The 23,800-nt window shown below is 39.6% G+C and overlaps 4 protein-coding genes across 4 annotated transcripts; 3 read left to right on the forward strand and 1 right to left on the reverse strand.

The window, feature by feature from the left end:
* Window positions 1–184: 184 nt before the first annotated feature.
* klhl11 (kelch-like family member 11) lies at window positions 185–3,415 on the forward strand (the record flags this gene model as incomplete). Its single annotated transcript, XM_079261433.1, has 2 exons — window positions 185–726; window positions 1,831–3,415. 2 exons carry the CDS (start codon window positions 185–187, stop codon window positions 3,413–3,415), a joined length of 2,127 nt encoding a protein of 708 aa, XP_079117559.1.
* Window positions 3,416–4,854: 1,439 nt separating this feature from the next.
* On the forward strand, window positions 4,855–8,497 carry LOC306771610 (7-methylguanosine phosphate-specific 5'-nucleotidase-like). Its single transcript, XM_079260852.1, has 10 exons — window positions 4,855–4,993; window positions 5,344–5,418; window positions 5,564–5,662; window positions 6,007–6,076; window positions 6,222–6,268; window positions 6,471–6,556; window positions 6,725–6,814; window positions 7,680–7,842; window positions 8,095–8,295; window positions 8,368–8,497. The coding sequence occupies exons 1-10, from the start codon at window positions 4,991–4,993 to the stop codon at window positions 8,482–8,484; spliced, it is 951 nt and encodes a 316-aa protein (XP_079116978.1). The 5' UTR covers window positions 4,855–4,990; the 3' UTR covers window positions 8,485–8,497.
* A 61-nt stretch (window positions 8,498–8,558) lies between these two features.
* On the reverse strand, window positions 8,559–16,087 carry fkbp10b (FKBP prolyl isomerase 10b). Its single transcript, XM_079260851.1, has 10 exons — window positions 15,718–16,087; window positions 15,357–15,502; window positions 13,456–13,645; window positions 13,050–13,195; window positions 12,069–12,258; window positions 11,758–11,903; window positions 11,335–11,524; window positions 11,075–11,217; window positions 10,717–10,880; window positions 8,559–10,085 (listed from the first exon to the last, which is right to left on the reverse strand). Exons 1-10 carry the CDS (start codon window positions 15,912–15,914, stop codon window positions 9,891–9,893), a joined length of 1,707 nt encoding a protein of 568 aa, XP_079116977.1. The 5' UTR covers window positions 15,915–16,087; the 3' UTR covers window positions 8,559–9,890.
* Window positions 16,088–18,046: 1,959 nt separating this feature from the next.
* On the forward strand, window positions 18,047–22,028 carry LOC306771896 (endoplasmic reticulum protein SC65-like; the record flags this gene model as incomplete). The annotated part of the gene is given in 8 exon segments (XM_079261218.1): window positions 18,047–18,502; window positions 19,308–19,457; window positions 20,242–20,413; window positions 20,552–20,680; window positions 20,779–20,924; window positions 21,388–21,471; window positions 21,768–21,874; window positions 21,876–22,028. Coding segments are annotated over 8 exon segments (1,284 nt in total). The 3' UTR covers window positions 21,916–22,028.
* Between the last annotated feature and the right edge of the window lie 1,772 nt (window positions 22,029–23,800).

Consider the following 23,800-nt stretch of genomic DNA (forward strand, 5'->3'; position numbering starts at 1 on the left):
CTCGACAACGTCTGGAAATATGCCATATATCCACCAGGGGTCTATTTGTTGTCTGTTTAGAGATATATTAACTGGAATCTGAAAGCCTCTCGACTTTCCTGCAAAAATCGGATATTTGGAATAATCTTGAAAACGGAAGTGAGCGTCCCTCCTTTTCAGTGTTGCCTCGCAGCCCTGTGCATGCATGTCATTCTTTGAATGTTTGTTGACGTGTGCTGTATACACCTATGAGTTCTTCCCGAAGATTGCTCAGAGACTTCATGTGCCTCTGAGTTTCTCCCCCTGCGTAGGAATGGCAGCGGAAGATCCGGTGGACGGCGGCGCGCGCGGAGCGCTAACAGGTGCAGGTGATGGTGAACCCGAGGAGGCCGAGGAGTTCACCTGCTTGGCCTACTGCTCGGAGCTCTCCCGGCGGCAGAATGAGCAAAGGAAAGCGGGGTTGTTCTGCGACGTGACGCTGGTTTTCAGCCGCGCAGGACTGTCAGAAGAAAAGGTCCGAAGTGTATCTGCCCACCGCTCAGTTTTGTCCGCCGCGTCGCCGTACTTCGCGCTGCTGCTGGGCGGACAGTTTTCAGAGTCCCAGACCGGGAGAGTGGAGCTGCAGGACTGGAGCTCGGCCACGGGGCCCGATCCACACAGCGTGGAGAGTGTCATCCAGTTTATGTACACGGGAGAAGTCAGGGTAACAACTGGAAATGTCCACGAGGTGTTGGGACTTGCTGACAGGTGATTATTTTTTCTAATACATAGGTTTTTTTTAGAACATTTGTCCTTCATGCTTTCATTTGTAGTGCTATAGCTTATTGGTGTTTTCTATCCATGTAATAGCTCAGGGTGTGACTTGACTGTGACACAAACACGTAGCCTTTCACTGATAAAGCCATTTTATAGTTGCACAAGAGCATTAGTCAGCAAACTCCATTAAATAGCTGCAGGTTTACAGTGGAAGGTGCAGATTTTGAGAAGAAAATATTATTTGACATTTATGTTAACTAAGTTTGTCAAAACGGTACTCAGTAAAACAACCATCTAATCACCTTTAGTGGCTTGACTAAAGTGTCTTGTCTAGCTGTGATATGTTTGTCCCATTTGAAGCTATCATCAGGGCTGCATAGGTGTACACAATACACAGTATGGAACATTTTATTGTTGCTATTCCACAAGTGGAGCATAAGTATTAGTATTAGGATCAAAATAGACTATAAAAGTACAAAAACGCACAGATTTAAGCATGAAACTGCTGATTGGATGACTTGCTTGGAACAGTTTTATTTATTATATGTGCACACACACATCCACATGAAAATATCTTTTAGTCAGCTTTTAAAATAACTTAAGAAGCAATAATTGTATACATGTAGTTTTACTATTATGAAGCTGCAAGAAACCAGACCTAAAAAAGTTCCTAATGTAGTGATATTGTACTATGAAGTATGTCATAGTAAACAGACAGGCTAGTTTTGTCTTGGACAACCAAGACTTGTTCTCGTCTGAAACGTAGGGTGTATACTTTGATTTATAGTCTTTGTGATTATATTTTTAAAAAAAATTAAATATTTAAAATGTGTTTTAAACTTTATGTCATCTATGTCTTCGTTCACTAGAACTGACCGATTATATCAGACGGGGAAGGGAGGAATCAGCTTCCCTTCTTTGGTTTTCAGGAAATCCATGACTGGATTTATGGGATTTATATAGGTTAATGGATATTCAAGTTTGAGTTTACTGTGTGAATGTTTTTGTTCAAGCCATTTTCAGTGGCTTACACTTGAAGTCTATTTTGACTTACTTTTATGCGTTAAAGTAGACTATTCTTGCTGTGTCCATCAGGTTCTTACTGGGGCAGCTGAAGAGCTTCTGTGCAGAGTTCCTGGGGAAAAAGTTGAGCTTGTCTAACTGTTTGGCCGTGCACAGCCTGGCTCACATGTACTCACTGGACCAGCTCGCTGTGGAGGCTGCAGAGACAATCAGGAGAAACTTCCACAAAGTCATTAGCAGTGAGGAATTCTACACACTGCCATTTCACTTGGTGCGAGACTGGCTGTCAGACTCAGAAATCACTGTGAACTCGGAGCAGCAGTTGTTCGAGGCGATCGTGAAATGGGTCCACCAAAACAAAGAGGAGCGAGAGACACGCTTTGAGGATCTGTTTGAGCTTTTAAGGCTGCTGCAGATCGCTCCAACCTATCTGATGCATGTGGTGAGAAAGGAACCCTTGGTGGCAAACAATGAAACGTGTCTGAAGCTGATCTCTGATGCTCTGGAACGCCACGCTCTTCGCTCAGAGAACCTCAGATCAGCGGATTCAGAGCTCTGTGACTCCTACATGGCAGCAATTCAGCCACGTCTTGGCCAGAACATGGATGTGATTATGGTGGTGGGTGGTGTTTCAGAAGGAGGAGAATATCTTAGCGAGTGTGTGGGCTACTTTGTTGCTGAGGACCGTTGGGTCAACCTGCCACACATTCATAATCACCTTGATGGACATGCCATTGCAGTCACTGAAGGTCATGTTTATGTGGCAGGCTCCATGGAGCCTAGCTTTGCCAAGACGGTGGAACGCTACAACCCCAGTTTCAACTTCTGGGAGCAGGTCAGCAGCTTAACCACCCGCAAGCATTCCTTTGGCCTCACTTGTGTTAAAAATGTGCTCTACAGCATTGGTGGTCATGGCAACTTCAGTCCAGGCTTTAAGGATGTCACTGTATACGAGCCTGAGCAGGATGAGTGGATCAGTCTTCAACCGGCACCAAAGATCCTACGAGATGTAAAAACAGTGAATGTTGAAGACCGCTATGTGTACGTGATGGCCAGGACTCCTTTAGACATCGACCACAATGATGGACTGAGCATTGTGACCACATGCTATGACACGGAGAGTCGCAAGTGGCAGGAAGTGCACTCATTACCTGTGGTGGATAATTACTGTGCTTTTCAAATGGCTGTAGCGTCGACAAACTTCTACCACACTGCTTCTTGTTGCCCTAAGAACTACAAAGTAACAAAGGAGGAAGCTCAGCAGAAAATAACAAGAAACATATCAGATGAAATACTCGACAGCCTTCCACCAGAGGTCTTCGGCATGGAAGGTGCCGCTCTGTGCTATTTCGGCGACGATATCTTTATCATTGGTGGGTGGAGGAACAGCAGCAGCTTGGACAAACAGTATCATAAAGAGGCATATCGTTACTGTGCTGAGAGGAAGCGCTGGACTCTGCTGCCGCCCCTACCTCAGTCACGCTGTCGGGCAGCAGCCTGTCACACTCGCATCCCGTACCAGTATCTTTATGGCCGTCAGAGATACCCCGTACCCCAGAACCTGGCTCGCCAGCGAGACCGAGGGCAACAGATGCAGCAGCTCAATCGGCGGAGCCTCACTCTGCGAAGACAGCTGCACTCTCAGATTGAATGCTGAGGTTATGGTTAACACTTCCTCTGCTGATAATTGTCCTGTTGGTGATGAAATGCCTGCTTGGGTCGAGTCTGAGCTGGTCTGAACAGAAGGAAGATAACATTTTTCAAACTTCTCTTTAACACAGTTTGAACATGCAGATAAAACCAGAAAAAGTAGCCGGTAAGATTGCTAAAGTACTAAATTACTGTAACTTTTTTTTTTTTTTTTTTTTTAAAAGAAATAAGTTTAAATTGTGGCCTTTGATAAAGCATGTCAACACTTGTACTGATATAAGTTTGGGTAAAACTTTAAATTTGACTGGAAACTGATGTTGAAAGATTAATGTCGAGATCATCACACACATTAAATGAGGTTGGCATGTATTGTGACAGAAAAATGCATCAGTAAAGTACAAAAAAAAAAAGTACAAACAAAATGAGAACAATATTAGCTTCAACACAACTTTTTTCTGACTCTTTTTTTTTTTCTTTCTGCATTGTGTTGGAATGTAAGTGTTGATGCTGTGCACCATAATTTATACTAAACCAATCAAATGAGAGATTTTGCACAAGAATTAGATGTTGGGGGAGAGAAGGCTTTAAGGGAGCATATCAGGGAATTGTAATTATCATGTTTCTGTAGGTTATATAATTTATTTTCTCTTATTTCTTATGTAGGACATAAGAAGTTTGTCCAGCATACTTCTTATGCTGGACAAACGTATTTGAAGTCTCAGCTTGTTGTGTAGTTTAAATGATAGTTAATGTCAGTGTGATTACATACATTTTAAGTTGCCTTTAAATTGATCTAGTATGTTTTTATGTATTAGTTTTTGGTAGGTTACTTATTTTTATTCTGCCTTCTAGCTTTACATCTGTGGTTGGATTTGTTGATCATATCTAAATAGTAAATATTTAGCCCCAAATGGTACTACTCTCCAGTGTACAATCAGTGTTTAGTGAGGATGAAGCAGGATGAGGCTGGTAGCAACAGTAGTAAAGCGGACACTTCTGATGCACAAAAGCACATTTTAGTCTTCGTTTTACTGTTAAAAATTTAATTTCATATCAGCTGTATTATTCAGATTTCAAAGCAACTATATTTACTAATGTGCAAAAAGGTGCCATTCCATTAAAATGTGTTGAAGATGGAGTGTTATTCATTTTGTAATAAAGTTTTCTTAAATTAAAAAAGGAAAGGTTCAATTTGTTCAATTCACATATCTTTATATCTGGAAGTTGTAGGCAGTTTTTTATTAATTTATTTTTACATGATAGAAAACAATACACTTTAGAAGATAATTTAATTAAAGGTATGACGTGTGTGTTTAAAAATTAGTCTGGTTTTTTTTCCTTCTATTTTTTCTACTGTTTCTTTTACGGCTAAGCCCACTAAGTCATGTAGGAACAAATATACGTCGGAACCATTGCGCAGAACAAAGGAGGGAAATTCCAGTGCAACACACGGGGATGTAAACAAGCTAAACTGGTCCCATTATTATTGGTTTGAAGTTTGTACAAAAAACCATGAATTAACAGTGAGTGGTTATTCCAGACATCGATTAATACTTCACAGTTACGTGATTTCCCATCTGAAATGGTAAGTTGTGACGTTCATCTAGTCGATACCAATGTAGCCCCAGAAGCTAAAGTTTAAACATGTTTACGTGTTTTGGTTGTCGAAATAACAAAGGATGCTAAATTTTCAGCTAAATGTTTACATTAGTTCTTCTTACGTCTGTGTGTGTGTGTGTGTGTGTGTGATCTTAGTGCGCTGTCAGCAGTTTTTACCACGGACTGCGCTTTTGGCTGAAGTGGCATTGCAATATGTTTAGATCAAAGGGTGGCATGTTAATTTGTTTTTAACTTCTAGACACCCCATAATATCTTGAATGATGTATTTTGGCTGTTAAAAAAAAAAAAAAGGCTCCTCCCTGGTTCATCTTGCAGATCTACCATATTCCCTGGATTTACACACCAGTACGGACTGTCTTGGCCATCTGGCACCAGCTGACCAAATCTGAGGTGAGAAAGCTCATCCAGTCAAGTTATAAAGTTTATATAAGTCTGCTAACAAAATGAAAATCTTTGTAAGTGCCCATTTACATTTGCTGGATTATCACAAAACAACATGTATTGTAAGGCTGAGGTTTTTTCTTTTCTACTTCAGATCCCAGAACTGGCCAAATGTTCTGTACTGATGAGGGAACGCTGCAGAGTGGAAGAGACCATCTATGCCATGCAGCGAGCCGGTGCAGGCAGCCTGCAGGTGAGACTGTATGTGCATTTTGCACACTCCTGTGAGCAGTTTAATTATTTCAGCAAGTGAAGAAATTGCCTGTAAAAATCAGAAAGTAACCATCCTGGATATTAATTAAATATAGTAAATGATTATAAATATGCTAGAGTGTCTGCATTTTAAGTTTTGGATATCGACATTTAAAAGTCTTAATTTGGTGTTCATTCCTGTACAATCCCGACTGACTGACTGCATTCAGGATTTTGAATTAAAAACATTGAAAAACTGTTTGGTTGAATTATAAATCTGACTATTTGGTGGGCGGCACAGAATTTTCCATCACTTTTCTGTCTCTGTTTAATCTTCTTTCCCAGGTTATTTCAGACTTTGACATGACGCTCACTAGATTTGCTTACAATGGCAAAAGAGTGCCCACCACTCACAGTAAGTACAAATATCATCACTGTCTTAAATCCAAATGTCTCCGACATCTGGACTTTTGTTTTCCTGCCTTCTCTTTTACTGCTCTGCATTTCTGCTTAAACTTACTTTTTTTTCTTTGCTCCTATGTATTTATTCATTTTTTTAGACATCCTTGATAACCGGTTGTTAATTAATGAAGAATGCACTAAAAAGGTAACTTTTCTTCAGCAATAGGATGTAGCTGTTATCAGTGCATGATGCACATGACTACAAATTTCATCTTGCATAATGACTGGTCAGTGCGTCACCTAGAGATTCACTCAAATTTTGTGCCCTCTCTTAGAATAAAGAGTAAAAATCGCGTGCTTTGATAAGTTTGCTTGCAAAACAATGCTGTTTTCTTCAACCATTGCAGATGAGAGAGCTGTTAAACACCTATTATCCTATAGAAATTGATGCAAGCCGCACTACTGAGGAGAAACTGCCTTTCATGGTGGAGTGGTAAGAGAGAAAATATTACTTTTTTTCCAGGCATAGTTTATAAACATTTATTTTTATATAACCTATTGGAAATATTTTGAAAATGAATGCACATCTCTTACAACAACTCCAAATGGCAAGGTATATGTGTCCTAGCTTAGGATGAAGTTCCTGTTCTGTTCCCTACAGGTGGACTAAAGTCCATGAGCTGCTGATTCAGCAGAAGATCAGGAAAGACATGCTGCCTCAGGCTGTGAAGGAATCCAGCACCATGCTCAGGTTGTCACAGCTGAAACTACACATGTATGCAGAGAAAAATCACCAACAACTGAAAGTAGAACTGTTTTCTTGCTCTTTATAATAGGAATAGGTTATTTAAAAGAGAAATCATGTACTTGCAACATAACTGTGAGTTATTAAGTAAATTATGTAGACTATATAACTCTCACAGTTGTAGGCCAGCAATTATTTAACATTCAGTTGCTATATTTTTATATGTTTGGGTTTGTGTGATAACACATAAAAGTAGTCAAATTACCAAAAACATGTAAAGTATATACCTGAGTGCACTTAATTTATAGTAATGGACAGCTTAGCAAATAAACTGTACCAACATATTTGCATCTCTCCTAAAAATAAAAGGCTGTGTTTCCTCAGGAAAGCCCAGTCTTACATTTTACCAGCTTGTTTAAATGTGAAATTTGAGAATATTTGTCACACACTAGTTGGACACCAGATAAGTATAAGCCACAAGTGAAAGTGAATTTGTGATTGTATGACCAGGTACTAGTAAACAATGATGTAATCTCTTAAGGTAGGACCTCTAAAGCAGAACACTCAATGGAAGCAAAATTAACCAGTTTATCATCATCACAACAGAGAAAACAACAGACTCTTGACATGGAAAATGGTTTATTAATTTACTATCCAGTGTATTAATGAGTTGAGGTGGGAATTAATGTACATGATGACACTAGTTGACATTCATCCAACTTCTTTTGGAATAAAATGAAAAATTAAACTAATGCTTTAGTAGTTTTAGTTGGTTTTATACATTTCTCTCTGAGAGATGCTTCTTAATCTATAATGGTATAAAAGCTAAAAAAAACAAAAAGTAAGCTAATATGTGTGTTTTTGCGTTAAGGGATGGCTACAAAGTATTTTTTGACCGACTTGCTGAGCACCAGGTCCCTCTGTTAATCTTCTCTGCTGGTGTTGGTGATGTGCTGGAGGAGGTGATCCGACAGAACCACGTCTTCCATCCCAATGTCCACATTATCTCCAACTACATGGACTTTGACCGCACTGTGAGTTTAACTTCTAATGATTTCATTTGTTAGAAGTTGGTGACATTCTTTAATAATTGAACTTATGGTAGGGTTTACAAAGATAAACATCACGTACATGAAATTACCCATAAATGTTTAAATGAATGGTTTCCTGTCTGTGTCCACAATGCCCACCAGAATTTTGTGTCTACAGTGATTTCCTATATGGGAGCTTTAAGTCTTAACTCATCACTGTCTTTTTTAAAAAAAAAAAAAAAAAAAAAAAAAAAGGGGGTCCTGCAAGCTTTCAAAGGCCATCTGATACACACTTACAACAAGAGGGAAGGGGCTCTGTTACATGCAGCTGGACTCAGAGAGCTGCAGGGTCGGCCCAACGTACTTCTGCTGGGAGACTCTTTGGGAGATCTGACGATGGCTGACGGCGTATCAGCGCCCCAAAACATCCTGACTGTTGGCTTCCTCAATGACCAGGTCACACTTATGATTAGCTGAGCTTTCTTATGATATTAATGTGAATCAGAGGCTGATTGTTTCATCTCTCAGGTGGAAGAGAGAAAAGAGTCGTACGTCAACGCTTTTGACATCGTGCTGGTGGAGGACGAAACAATGGAGATTCCAAACGCCATCCTCAGGTACATTATTTCATCTAGAGACAAGTAAGATGCAGAGAAGAAGCGCACTTTTACATGACACAGCAGTTGCTGTGTTGCATGCTCACATGGCAACCTCCAAACTGCACATTTAACCGCACACCCTCACCTCTAAAGTGTTTTCATGTCAACACTCTGGTCTGACTGGTATTTGCTCTAAGTCATTATTCATATTCCAAAGGCAGTGTAGCAACTTGAGCTTTCAGTGGAAAAAAAAGAAAAAAAAAAAACTTTATACAGGTGTACAGCCCTGACAACATGCCACATTAACAGGACTTAGTGAAAGAAGGGATGTTTGTCTTGTTCACCGACAGGTGGTCCTCTGTAAACATTTATTTTTCTGTCATTTTTCACTTCTTAAAGAAGACCAAAAACAGTACTTTTCTTGATTAGGTTGGCCGCTCTTACTATTTATCTTAAGGACTCTCATGTTCAAGTGAAAATGTAAAAGTTAATTTGTAAATGCCCACCATAATACCGATACAGCTCTGCTGAATTTTGCAAGTATTGTATAATACATTTGTGTACATTGCTAGTACTTAATCTTCATTTCAAACACATTGCACATCTAAATCTTTGGTTTACTCACAGGGTGCAGCTAAGTTTGAATTATTTCTAACCTGTATAAACTAAATGGACACAGAATGACCTGAAAGTGAGCTGACTGTTGTGAAGACAGTAAGGATGAGTTGTCTCTTATAACCGATGATGTTCAAATTGTTACAAATCCTTCCTCAAAAAAAAAAAAAACTATTAAACTCTTATTAATGTTAATAAAATTTTGAACTCAAATTCTGGGGAAAAAAAGTACTCATATAGAAAAGAGGTTTTTTTTTTTTAATTTGATATTTATTTCTAATTATTTTAAATCAAGACATTTTTAGTCTTGAAGGCTTGTTTTAACTTCTGGTGCTATTTAAAAATGAGGTTTTTTTTCCTGTCATGATAAGATGCTCATAAAATTAATGTTGCATTACTTGTTTGATCACATGTTCTCACTTCCTTCACTGTATGTGTGTGTTACAGTGCTAAATTAAATCACAACAGGGGAATTATTGAAGTAATGGCACCTGACGGAAAACAGTTTCTAAAGAGATGATGGGTGTTATTTGGTTTAAATGAAGGCTGGAAAAACTGCAACAACTGTTTTCTTACAAACATTTTAATCAATGTGACTTTCAGGGACAAATAAAGGTGCTTGTTTATAGCTGTATTTTTAGACAACCAAACAAACTAAAAAAAAAAAACACTCCATGAAACTATCCTTTTTACCTTTTGTCAAAAGATTGTCCAATGTGATATGGAAAATATTAAAACGTGATGCTGGATGAAAAAGGTCTTTTGCTGCTAGTGTTTTCATTAAGAATGTGTGTTGTGGGTTCATCCCTGAGACAGAAGGAAAGCATTTTGTCCACATCACAACTCCTCGTGCCTCGCCTGTTCCCGCTCCTTGTCTTCGTCCACCTTTAGTTTGAGCTCATCGGCCTTGATCACTCCATCTTTATCGCGGTCCTGGTTTTGGAACATGTCAGCGACAACCTCCTCCATGGTCAGTCCAGGCTTTATGCGCCCTTTGCCCTCAGCCACCTGCAGCTTGATGAACTCCTCAAACTAAATGTCAAGAGCCAGAAAAAGAGAATTGATATATGTCAAAAACAGTGTTTGTGGGAAACATGCAATGGACACTGGTGATTAATATCGACATTGTAAATGGATGCCGTGGGTGGAAAAGGTTTTATAACTATTGCATTAGTCGTAAGGAGGTCATACGTTTGGAAGGAATGTTTAGCAGCTTGTTGTTCCTGATGTTACCACTAGGTGGCTTCAAAGTAAATCAGTGTAGCACATGAAAATAGGCATCATAACTGAGAAATGTACTTTTTACCAACTCAACTCGACTCAAGCTTTTATTGGACTGAAAAAAAAACTGTAAAAACCAAAAGATAAAAAGAAAACCCAAAAAACTAAGTCATCACTGCTAACTCATTTTCATTTAACTTCCATAAACATGCATAAATAAATAGATCAAATCAGTAATATTCTAATTATCAGCCACACAAACAGCACTTTTGACTGCAGTGTGTAAAAACGGGCAGGATGTTGTTGACGCTAAACAGTAAAAAGTATAAAAGTGAACTTAAGAAAAAAAAAAAGTCAATTACTGTTTTGCTTCCACAACACCAAAATATATTAACTTTTCAATAAAACAGTCACAATGGTCATACTTGAAGCAGAAACATACCTCCTCTTTTGGCACCTCTCCATTCTTGTTCATGTCCAGAGAGTTAAACAGGTCTGCAGGGGGGTCTTCCAGCCACACAAACAGGTAACCAGGTGGCACCCCCTTCTCAAAGGCCATCATTTCAACGTCAAAGACCAGCACAGCACTGCTCGGCACGCCAGAAGCTGTAAGACAATAAGATACCCTTTCACTTATCGTAGTGGAAAGTGTTTATATCTTGTCCATAAACTTTGTCGTCACACTTAAAAGGTGATTATTTTCATCCTTCACATTTTATTTTAACTTCAAGACCAAATTCTGAATCAATCATATTCTGTTTTCAGTTAAGTTTTACCTTAAACAATCTCATCAAAGTTACCTCCTCTTTCTCCGTGTCCAAAGTGAGGTGGCACTGTAATCTGCCTCTTCTCTCCCACACACATGCCCCGCAAGCCCTCGTCCAGCCCATCGATCACCCTGTCCGCTCCCAGAACCGCATCCTGGAGGTTGTCGTAGTCGTGTCTAAGGATGACAGCAGAATCATGCAGATCGAGTCACGCTGTCAAAAAGTAACATGAAAAAAATAAAAGTGCCATTAGAAATTTTTTTTTTTTTAAATTGAGGGTGAAAATGACTCACGAGGAAAACAGGAGCGTGCCGTCCACCAGGGTGCAGTTGTAGTGATAGTGGACGAGGTCGTTCACTTCTGTGGTGTCGTTGCACACCTCCAGTTTGTAGATGGTCTGGATTTGCACCTTGTCATTGGGGTTGTGAAAGTCAATGACATGAATGTCAAAGACGAGAACAGCTGATGGAGGGATCACATTACCTGGACAGAGCAACAAAAAAAAAAAAAAATCATTCAGTCTCAATAAAACCATTTTAATAGAGCTTAAATAATAATTTCATGCTCTTTAAATTGAAATATAAAGTCACTATTAAAGCAGCTGACTGGTTGCTCTATTTTATCGTTTTGATGATAAGGAAGCAAAATGTTCGAGTCGACTTCTGCCAGTTTGAAGAAGTGAATCAGGTGGAAAGAACTTTGTTCATAAGACTCACCTGCTCCTTTATCTCCATAAGCCAGGTGAGGAGGAATGATGATCCTTCTCCTCTGCCCCATGCAGACACCCTGCAGACCCTGGTCCATGCCCGCTATCACATACCCCATCCCAATGTAGGTGTTGTATGTGCCGTTTCTCTGATAGCTATGTGCAAAATTAAAAAAAAAAAAAAAAAAAAAGATGAATACTGAGATCATTGAAGCTAGGAAAAAAAAAAAAGCACTTTATGCCAAAACTTTCATAATTTGCAGACAGTTTAGGGACACAACTCCTGCAAAGTACCATCTCAGCAATACGATCTGAACTCACCTGGTGTCAAAGGTGACTCCGTTCAGGAAGGTTCCGTTGTAATGGTACCGAATGTAATCCCCTACCACGGACCTGCGAGTGCACGACTCTGGCACAACCTGCTCCTCGATGGTGATGTTATCCTTCGGGTTGTGAATGTCCACCAACAAAACGTCAAACACCAGAGTCGCCTGAGGAGGAATCTCTTTACCTGACAGGCAGAAAGAAAGAGTTCAGACTGCATAAATCAGCTAAATAACAGAGAGACTAAAGCTGCAAGTCAGTTTTGATGTTGAAAACTAACTTTCCATTTATTTAACTTCTCAGCATCTGAATGTGACTCACAGCTTTTGGAGGCGTTGATGAAAACATAAAGTTACAACACACTCTGCAATCTAAGTGATGCAGCTTTTAACAAACAAATATTTTAAAAGGCAAAGAGCTGCAACACCAAAACACTTGTAGTTAGTTTGCAGTTATTTTGCTACAATGCCATGGTTTATTATGGGATGGTGGGTCTTGGTTCTCTTACTTTGACATAATCCATCACTCTGCACATCACTACAGATTAAACATCCAACTTCTCACCACTAAAGCCATTTCCTTATCACTGCAGACCAATGTGTGTTACTGCACATTATTCTGCAGACCTTTTTTTTTTTTTTTTTTTTTTTTTTAAAGGCAAAAATGTTACTCTAACCTCTATGCTACAAAATTTTCTGACCCAAAGAATAACAGTGGTAGACGTGGCACCTGACGATCAATGGCTAAGGTAGAAACGTGGCTGATATGCCAATTAAAAGAAGCTTAGACTTAAGATTCCAGTCTGATTTAAAATCTGCAGGATTGTCCCAAAACAGGGACATCTATGAGATCCACATCCCCAAACCCTTATAATCCAAAAAAAAAAAAAATCTTTTTTTTTTTTGGCATCTGTATATTTTGTTCCGAAGTCGCCAGCCTCTGAAATTATAAATAATTTTTTTTCTTATTTATTCTTACCTGATCCGTTTTCTCCGTAAGCCTTGAATGGTGGGACGATGATGTTTCTGATCTCACCCACACACATGCCCAGCAGGCCCTCGTCCATGCCCTTGATCAGCCAACCCTCTCCCACTAAGGAGTCGTGAGTCTGCTTCCTGATGTAGCTACGTGGGACTCACACAAGCGCAAAGTCAAACACACATCTTCACACAGACAACATACCTGGATGACACAGTACAGACACACATGGACTGTCAATCAGACTGATGGAGGCAATAAAATGAAAAACACCAAGTGAGTGGATTTTTTTTTGGGGGGGGGGCACAGTTATGTAATTCTAGCTTAACTCCTGTTGATTAATATCTGGGTCAGCATTTCATCAGAGCTTTAAAGACATTTTCATCACAACAGAATGTGATTTCACCTGGAATCGAAGATGGTGCCATCAAGCAGAGTGCCGTTGAAATGGTAACGTACAAAGTCGGTGCGCATCACGGAGCGTTTGCAGTCTTTGGGAGTGCTGATAGTTTTGGTGACAACCAGGTCGGCCTTGTTCCACAGATCCAAGAGATGGATGTCAAACACCAGCGTGGCATCTGGAGGGATTACATCACCTGGAAAATGTTTAGACAGAAGTTAGATGGACTCAGGAACACATCGAGTTTGATGACTACATTTCATGTCTTGTATCAGTGCTGGCATCATACTTTGGTATGCTAGTTTGCATGATTGCTGATTGAGAATCCAATGCAGAATTAAAATGGTTGTGACCGGAGTTTAAAAGCGAACATTCAGATGTAATGATGGGGGGGGGGTGACCACTTTCTTTTCCGTTCAACAGTTTGTGGATCTTTGAACTCTTAGGAAGCACTTCAGTGCATTTGTGCCTTCCAATTTTCTTTTTTTGTTTTTTCTTTTAAGGGAAACTCTGTTTCTGCAGACAATGCTATGTTACATACATACATTTCATAGAACCCACTTGCATTTGGACCAATCAGGCAGCATTATTCCTCCACTCCCCTTCAACACAACTGCACTGCTAGGTGGAAAGCTCATAAAGAGGCTGCTGGATGCCTACATAACTCCCTGTAACACCTCAGTTTTTAAGTTTCTGAGTGGTGGTCAGCAACACAGGAGCACCACAAGTGGCTGTACTCTCATCATTTCTCTTCACATTGTACACCTCAGACTTTTAATCCAACTCTGAGTCCTGCATTTTGCAGAAATACAATGATCACTGCAGTTGTGAGGTGCATCAGTGATGGTACAGGGAACTGGTCAAGTCAATTTGTGGGATGGTGTGGAAATAACCACCTCATCTTAAACCCAAAAGAAAGGATCTGTACTGGGGGAATACAAGTACTTTGGACTGGAAATGTATCACTGAACACATCTAAAGACAGAGCAGACACTACTTCTGCACCAAAATGTTGCATATCTTTGATTAGTCTGGAAAGTGCAATTTGCTTTGCAGTCATCTGTTGGGACGGCATCAAAGCCTGAGACTTATAGAAACAGAATAAACTGATCAAGACGGACGTTTTTTGTGTTAATAACTCTGGAGTCAATTGTACAAAGAATACTGCACAAGCTCCTGAATATAATGGACAATTCCTCACTCACTACACAACACAGCAAGGAAACAACAGTGAGGCTTCCCCAGGTTTGCTGCAACACAGGAAAGTACAGAAAGTCGGTGCTGCCAACAACAATCGCCCTCCAGAACAAGAACCTAATGAACAAGGTTTGGACTAATAAAGATGGAATTCTGTTTATAATTAAATAAAATCTTATTTCTACAACATAATTTCCTCTTAAGGCATAGTGAAGTTGTTTTTTTTTCTCATTTTATTTAATTACATTCTTCATATATTCAACAGCTTGAATCTGGATGAAGCGTCTCTCCTAAAGTCCAGACCAGTCAAACATATACACTGTGGGGATAATATGTATGCAGGCCATTAACAAAGTTGGTGTGTTTGCTTCTGCTTTATTTATTCATACATTGCAAGTAAGCAAACAAAGACTAGATTCCTCCTCGGAGATGAATAAAGTATCTTTGATTTGATTTGATTTCCCTGTCTCTGTTGCACAGGTAACAACTGGTCCAATAGCAATACCTGAGGTGTCCAGGTGAACTCCTGTATCAAGAGCAAGAGGCAAAAACATTTACGTGTAAAACTTTATGATAGATGTCCAATATTACCTGACAACTAACTAGATTTTTTTTTTTTTTTTTTTTTTTTTTTTTTTTTAAATCACTGAAACCCTGGCATCATAAATATAATTGTGTTTCACTCATTGGTGCAGAAAATGCATGTTTACCTGCACCCGTGCTTCCATAAGCCAGGTGAGGTGGCACTGTGATCGTCCTGCGCTCATTCACACACATCCCCTGCAGGCCTTTATCAATCCCAGCAATGAGCCGACCCTCCCCGATCAGGCCCACTTTGGCGTCTCCTCTCTGGTGGCTGTAAAGGAAACCAAGAGGTTGAAGAAGACAAAGGAAATGACAGAAAGTTAGTCGACTTTGAGGGGATGCATGTAGAGAGTCGTCGGTGGATGTTGCAAACATGCTTTAACACGTATATTAATCATCTCTGCGTTTATTTGCAAGCAGCCTGTGCAGCCCTGAGGACACAAACATGAAAAACCTCCAGAAATGCCGATTCCTGAACAGACTCACCTCGAATCAAATATTTTTCCATCGACAAACGTGGCGTTGTAGTGGTAGCGTACATAATCCCCGCTTTTCACTTCTCTGGAACAGGCTTCAGGGATGAAGTGTCTGTCCACGACTACATCTCCCAAGACTGGGCTGGGATTGCACTCCACGTAAGACCACGCAGTGAGGAAGGAAAATACTATGTAGAGGGCTAACATTTTTCTTTTAATTTAAAAAAAAAAATCACAATCAAATAACTTAAGAGCGATTCAAACCAAACAAGACATTAACGCAAAGAAAAGAAAAAAAAAAGTGCAGGCCTGCGGGTTTGGCGCACACTGCCTGCAGAGGCTGCGGATGTGGAGCAGGGCGGCTGGGTCTGAATGTTGTAAACGTGGACAATCTCCAGGTCGCTGTGCAGATTTTTCACCAGTGGGAGGAATGTTGGAGGGAGTGGGATTGACTTTGTCAAACTCCAGTCAGGAAAACACAACACAGCTTCCTGAGAGTTAAAAGCACAATGCAGGAAACAAACCTCAGAGGTTTGGCTGGATTGGACTAAACGCAGCTTGGTATCTTGTTTTTCTTAAGAGGAGGAAAAAAGTTTTTTTTTTTTTTTTGTTTTTTTAGGGCTATAAAGCACTTAGTGAACTACTGTATGCTAAACTACATGCAAATGTTAATGTCTACAAACTTTTCAGGACTTCACATGCAAATTTAAAGTTTTCAGAGTCTCTCGATTGTGTTTGGATATTTATAAATAGCCGATTAAATTAGTTTTAGTCGGTTTTATGTTGAAAATCAGGCTGCTTTTCATTTCGTCTTAGTATGGAGCTTGACTCTCCAACACCGCTGTGTACAGATGCAAAGATCCGCCTCTGCATCAGCCGTAAAGTAGCCCGAAAGCCTCAAGAGTTTCTGCATTTCACTAATGCCGTGAAGTTTAAGGAATGCCCTCCTCTAGCGGTGGTCAGACCTCTTTATACACAGTCTATGGTTCAGACACATCTTTATATAGGAGAGATGTGGGGAAACATAAACTAAGGAGGCGAAAATAAGCCTTACTTCGAATGAAAATGTTTTGCGAGTTCAAATCATAAACTTTGAACAAAAAGCGAGAATATTTTAAATGCTTTTTGGCAGAAAATCCTATAAGCGAAAAGCAGGTTTGTTACCCCTCTAAATTATGCCACGTTTATAAGAAAAATGCAGTTATGGGATGAGAGTTCATTTTGTAGGTTTGCTACCATAAAAAGAAAACTTGCAAATCTTCTCAGCCAACACCCAACCATTTATTCGTCTGTTGACTCCTGTTGTGATTGGCTGGTATCAGGTGAGACAATCAGGTGGCCAATCAGCACTGGATTACCTGTGCATGGATCCTGCTATGGAGATATCAGACGTAAGGCTGTGTTGACTGCTGCACAGCAGGGTGGTGGCAGTGTGATGATGTGGGGAAGAGTCTCCCTCACTGATAAAAACACGTTTAATCGTTGGAGACTCAGTTCAGAGAAGTCGAGAAGAAATTCTGTAACCACTGGCAATCCCAGATGTCTAGAGTCTGGTGCCAAACTATCCTGCAAGATGACAACGTTCATAGTGGAGCAACAAGAATTTGGGAAAGGGGTGGATGGAATGGCCCGCTTGTATTTCAAGCTGATCCCATCAATGTTCAATGACCTCAACAAAAATGAACACTTTGGATCTGTTAGTATTGAGCACACTCAACTTGGGGCCCCGTTTGTTAAAGCCATTTGTCCGATCAGCTTTAATAATTTCATTTAATAAATGAACATACCAAAAGTAAATAGAATAGGCTGAAGGCATTGACAGAAAAGATTTAGCAAGCATCATGGACTAAATGAAATAATCACCCCAAGTGTTTATTCATAAATACATTTTCCTTACACATGTTTCACCATTTAAAAACCGTAAACAGAATTTCCAACGAAATCAATCTATTACCAAACTGTATTTCAGCAGAGAAATTATTCAGCAAACAGCTTTTCTTTTGTGCCAAGCTTATCGTTTGCGTCAAATAACACGAGGAGGAGACTGCATGGTTTTCAGATGTTCCAATCAGAACAAACTTTGCAGCTTTGCATCGTAAAAACAAACTTTGGCTGCAACCCTTCAGAACGCCCAACCTCGGTTTTTACGCACGTCTATTCTAGTGCCGCATAAAGAGGCACAGCAGCTTTAGTGACAGCTGTATGCCTTCGCTGAGAAACCCGAGCCCCCTGTCTTCGAAAGACCCAATCCCGGAATTCCCACAGACCCCTGAGTGCTTGAGCAGACCCTGGAAAAGCAGAAGAGGACAACCGAAGGAACACGGGAATGTTCTCCTATCATGACACTGTGCGTAAAGGGAGATTCGCTTTTAACTTTCCTCTCTGTGACATTTGTTGTGACATCCGCGCAATACGAAAACTACAGTTTCAGGAATTTCCCCGAGGAGGAGCTGGTGCCCCTCACCGCTGCCTATGGAGTGGCGCTGGGCAGTTACGCAGCTGAGAAGTGGACGGAATCGATCCATTACTTGGAATTGAGTCTGCGTTTGCACCGGCTTCTGAAAGACAGCGCGCGATACTGCGCGCTCCTCTGTAGGAACAGTAAACAGGACGAGCCGAACTTCACTGCGGCTCCAGATCTCCGTGTGTTCTGGGACGTGATGATGTCAGCATCCTGTCAGAAGAAGTGCAGAGCGCATTTCCCCGCGCTGCAGCTCGCGCCCCCCAGCAGAAAGATTCTGGAGGAATTTAACAGAAGATCTCCCTACAGATATCTGCACTTTGCGCACACCAAGGTGAGATAAACTTCACCTGAACGCATCACAACCGTGTTTAAACCCGAGTCCCTGGTTTTACTTTGTAACAGTGAGCTGTAAATTGGCCATGGCTGCATTTGTAACTTGGCTAAGACCTTTTGTCCCTGATTACTTAGGGATAAAGAATTATTATTCTATCCTTCATTTATTTTCATCAGGTTCACAAACACTGAATATATGACTTTGTTTTTTGCTCCAACATACAACAATTGTAACACTTTACATAAGGGATGTCCAATTCTAACCCTTAAGGTTCCACGGTCATGCAGGTTTTTAATGTTTCCCTGCTTCATCAGTAGGCTTGTTTAATTCGGCACAAGACTGTTGATTCATTCATCTGAATCTGGCATTTTGAAGCAGAGAAATATAAAAACTGCAACCTGTAGGTTAGGGTTAGGACAGCTGGCCTCAAATGAAGTAACTGGACATCTCTGCCTTAGAGGCTTGTGTGTTTCTGACAATTAATTTAATATGACAGAGGCAGATGCCAATTAGGATGTAGAAGCATCTCAGGAACAGTTAACAGACACCGTGTTTAAAGCACCTGCTCGCCACATATTTTCCTCTCAGTGACAACTAATTTAAAAAAGAAGGCCAAAGTGACATGAATTAAAAAACACAATCCAACACACCAACTTTCTGAGAAACTTCCCAAAACAGTTTCAGCTTTTGGGTCAGTAAGGGAAACACCATACATAAGCCTGTAGTTTAGCTAATAGGACAGAAGAAACCGTTTGTAACGTGTGTCACTTCAACAGCAGAGGCCATGTGTGTGTGTCCATAGTTGAACAACCTGCAGAGAGCTGTCCCGTGTGCACATACCTTCCTCCAGAGAAATCCTGAGGACCAGGAGATGCGGCTGCTGATGGAGGAGTATAAGAACGAGTATGACTTGGATGGCTTCCTCATCGACCACGAAGAGCAGCCCTATGAGGTGAGAACATCCCGAGCACACACCTTCAAAATTAAACTTATCATGTCGTAACTACTGTCGCCTTGTGCACGCTCAGGATGGGGGATTCTAACTCTCCTTATTCAATCTGTTGATTTACCACAAATTTGCTCAATCTGTTGAGTCTGTAAAATCCCCTGAGAACATTGTTGTGAAGTGATGCTGAACAAATAAAGCTGGATTGAATTGAATAATTGGGAGTTTTAAGCTGTATGTTTGCAAATTGTGGGGTAGCTGTGTTAGCTTGAGAATAATTTGTTTTTAACTTTAGGTTCTGAAAATAAAAGACTTTCTATTAGAAACAACAATAGTTTAAGTGACCATGGATCTAAAATAAAGTTCATTTTTGACTAAACAAACAGAGGCTTTAAATGACTATTAAAGCATTACATTTAAACTGTTAAGGAGCCACAACATTTAAAGATAAAATTGAATGTATGTTGGGCACAAAATCAAAATAGTAACTCCGACTGTTTAGCTGACAGGTCACAGTTTGTGCACATGCTCTCTGTGCCTCCAGTAGAAAACCTGATATGCAACCTCATTACATTCAACCAGAACCAAGAACTAATTATTTTTCCAAGGCAAATGCCAGTTCAGAGACAGAGGCATAAAATCCCAAATGCACTTCAAATTCCAACCACTAACCGCAAGACAACACTGGAGTATTTTAAAAGGCTCTTTGGCATCACCTGTGCTACATTTTTATTTCAACAACCCGCCTGTCTTCTCCTGCAAACCCCTCATGTGAAGCATTTCCTTTCAGGCGTCTTTTGTGAAAGGAGTGAAACTGGCCAACTCTGGAGACTACAGCAGCAGTGTTGAACACCTGGAGGAATCTCTGCGGCTTTACCTGCAGGAGTTTGACCTCTGTCAGGCCGACTGCGAAGGGATCAGTCAGTTTTTACCGGACAGGGATTTTTACACAGTCATAGCAGGTTAGTCTGCCAACAAAACATAATTTAGAACATTTAGAAATGAATCAGGTCCCACGATCCGCTTAAAAGTATCCTTAATTCATTCTGTACGGCTATGGCTTCGTCTTGATTGAACATTTGTTGGTGTGTTTTCAACAGAAGTCTATGTTGATATATTAAGGTGCAAGCTGAAGTGTGAAGAAAACTTGACGCCCAGCATTGGTGGTTATTTTGTGGAAAAATTTGTGGCCACAATTTACCACTACCTCCAGTATGCCTATTATAAATGTAAGTTTGACATTTTCACCAATAATCCCGATTGATATTTACAATCCAAACCTCCAGCTGTTAAACATAAGTGTGTTTTCTCTGGGTTTTCTGATCAGTAAACGATGGCCAGAGGGCCGTGCCATGTGCATACAGCTACTCCCTGTTTGAACCTGAAGACCACATCATGAAGCAGAATCTGTTTTATTATGAAGCCTACAGTCAACAGTGGGGGCTTCAGTCCAATCATTTCACACCCAGAGTGGTAAGAAATACATTTGTCTAAATAACATTCGCTCCTCAACTACAAAGTCTAGTTTTACAAAAGATTCTGGAAATATCTTAGAGGAGATCTTAAAGTAATGACATATAAAAACATGTTTCTGAAAAGTGAAAACAAAAAGTGGAACTGTTTTACTCCTAAATATCTGACGCAAGTTAGAAAGATTGAAAAATCTGTGATAAAAAACTAACGTGAAAATATATTAAAACTGTCTTTAGTGTTAGAGATCTGTGATGGGATCACCTTTACTTACATTATATTTTAGTCATTTAGCTGCAATTCTGTCCAGTTTGACTTACAATAAGGAACATTGTTCTAAAGAAAACCACAGAATACAGGTTAAAGGACATTAAAGGCAGAGAACACAAAGATATTTTAAGAAAGAACCATGAAATAAAGCATCAGTGTATTATTCTTGACATAAGCTCCTGCCCTGTTTTAACAGGATGCTCTCAGGCATCACAACCAGACTGCTACTCAAAAGCAGATGCTGGCATTTGCAGAGCTGTACATAAAGCTGGATGATGAGGTGAGACTAATAAATAAAATACATGATTAAAAAATTTTAAAAATTGCCCTGACACATTTGGCAGAGTTTGTTCTCATGACCAAGTTTGACTTAGATTTGCTTATGTTGCTTTAACTAAAACACCAAAAGTTTTAAATGACTGAATCCAGAGAGATCTTTAAAAGTTCCTCATTTCAAATATTTCTATTATGTAACCCACGAGATGTTTGCAAACCATATATAAATAGAAGCTAATAGTGGATATATTTTTGAATGCTTTGTCCACTATTTTAAATGGGTTTGTGTTGTTTTTCCAGGACTTTCTTGGACCAGAGGAAGCTGCACTTCTGTCCTCAGAGTCTCCTGATGCAGAGTTTGAGGGTTTAGGAGACTACGAGGAGTCCATCTACGCTGACTGGAGGCAGCCAAAAGGAAAAGGGGGACATCGGTGAGTCAGACATCTGAAGGGGTCTGACAGTGATGAGCAGTCAGGAATCACACAAAACACAGTTTATCTTCTGAGTCTTGTGTCCTTTTAGTAAACATGAACTCTATTTTAAAGAAATTAATTCTGTATATACCATTATTTTTTTTTATTTTGTGTGTAAACTCAAGCTATTTGTAAACTCAAGCTATTTGTCCAAGGGTAATGGAGAAACATCAAATCTAGAAGCAGAAGGGCAGACTGAAATTTCTTGCATCTTTTTAATCTCAAAGTAATATATTATAGGAAATCCTTACAAAGTTAACAGATTTCCAAGTTCTATACACCCATAAATATGTTTTTTTAAACCAAAAATACATTTATTAAAACTATCATGAAGCTTAAAAGTTTACAAATCCTCAGCAGCAATTTAGCAGAAGTCATTAAGGTCCATTTAACCCAGAAATCATCATGAATATTAAAGAAGCTAAATAAAAAAGGTTGATTTTAAAGTGTCTCTGTTGTTGGAAATGAATAAGACAATTGATGCACTAATGTCAGAATTTCTTCTGTAAAAGACCTGAATATTGTTTTTAGCCTCTTTAGATCCCTGTATCTAGTCTACACGAGAATTAATCTAACACACATCACATACGCCACACATTCACTGTTATCCAGACATGTTTTAATGCACATACCAGTCATGTAACAGAAGTCTTCACACTAAAAGTCAATAGTAGGTGGTGCCAAAATCCTTTTAATGAGTCCAACCGCAACACAAACAGTGGCAGTAAAGTCTGACCTGAGCTTCTGGCCAGTCTGTCCTCGACTGTTTTTATATCTTCAGTTCAGTGTGTTTGCAATCAGATAGATGTGTCATCAGACAGTTTATTCACCATCTTGTTAATATTTTAAGAGGGTGCTTTGTGTGATACTTAAAATCCAAACGTTACTGCTACTGAAGACTGACTGGCAGTGTGACATGGGATTGTTTTGTTTTTTTCTTCATTATTCTGTTTAGCATTGTAATTGGTAAAATAAAGTTTGATATGTTTCATCCACTAGCATATAATCCTCAGAACTGAAATCCACACTTCAGAAAGTCCAGAGGAGATAAACAGAGAAAGTGATGCTTATGGAAACTACACAGCTGAATTAAACACTTGCAGTTCTTTTCACCCTGTAATTGTTTTAAAGTGTTGCTTCTTTTTCGTAGTTTACAGTGTTGCTTTGTTTATGGTATATTGTATACATTTATTGCTTATGTTAATCTGTTCAGTCGGGATTAAATGTGAAGCCATTTAGGAATTAAGCACTTGAAATCTATTCTTTTTATTTTAAAACTGTACTATCTACTGCTTTCTCAACTTGATTGCACAACTAAGTCACTAGCAGCATATCTGTAGGTTTGATAAAGATTTTGTTGTGTATGAGCGTAATTACTTGTGATGCATGTCATAACTTTGCAGCTTTAAAAGGAGATATATTATGGAGAAGGAGAACCAAGAAAGTGATTTTTTCTGCACTTCTGAGCATGAAATTGGGTGACTGAAATCATCACCAATCACAAGACCAGCCTGCACATCTTTCACTTAAAACTCAGTCATGCTGCATTCATGGTACCTCGGTGGGAAACGTAAATCTCTTCTGTACACGCTTTCCTCTTTGCTTTTAATAAAGTCTCATCAGATCTTCTATAGTTCACTTATATCAATAAGATAATGCTATAACAGGTGTCTATATAGGTTTTATATTTATACTAGAAAATCTGACTTCTTACCAGTTTTATTAAAGACGGACTTCAGCCTTCCTATTTCGGAGATGATTTAACAACTTGAGCCAACTCAACAAATGATTTCACAATGAAATCACATCTGAAGAAGGAATCGGTACTGTCCGTGGTTGAACTGCAGAAAAACCGCAACC

This window comes from Telmatherina bonti (genome assembly GCF_933228915.1).
Source record: "Telmatherina bonti genome assembly, chromosome: 21".
Lineage (NCBI taxonomy): Eukaryota > Metazoa > Chordata > Actinopteri > Atheriniformes > Telmatherinidae > Telmatherina > Telmatherina bonti.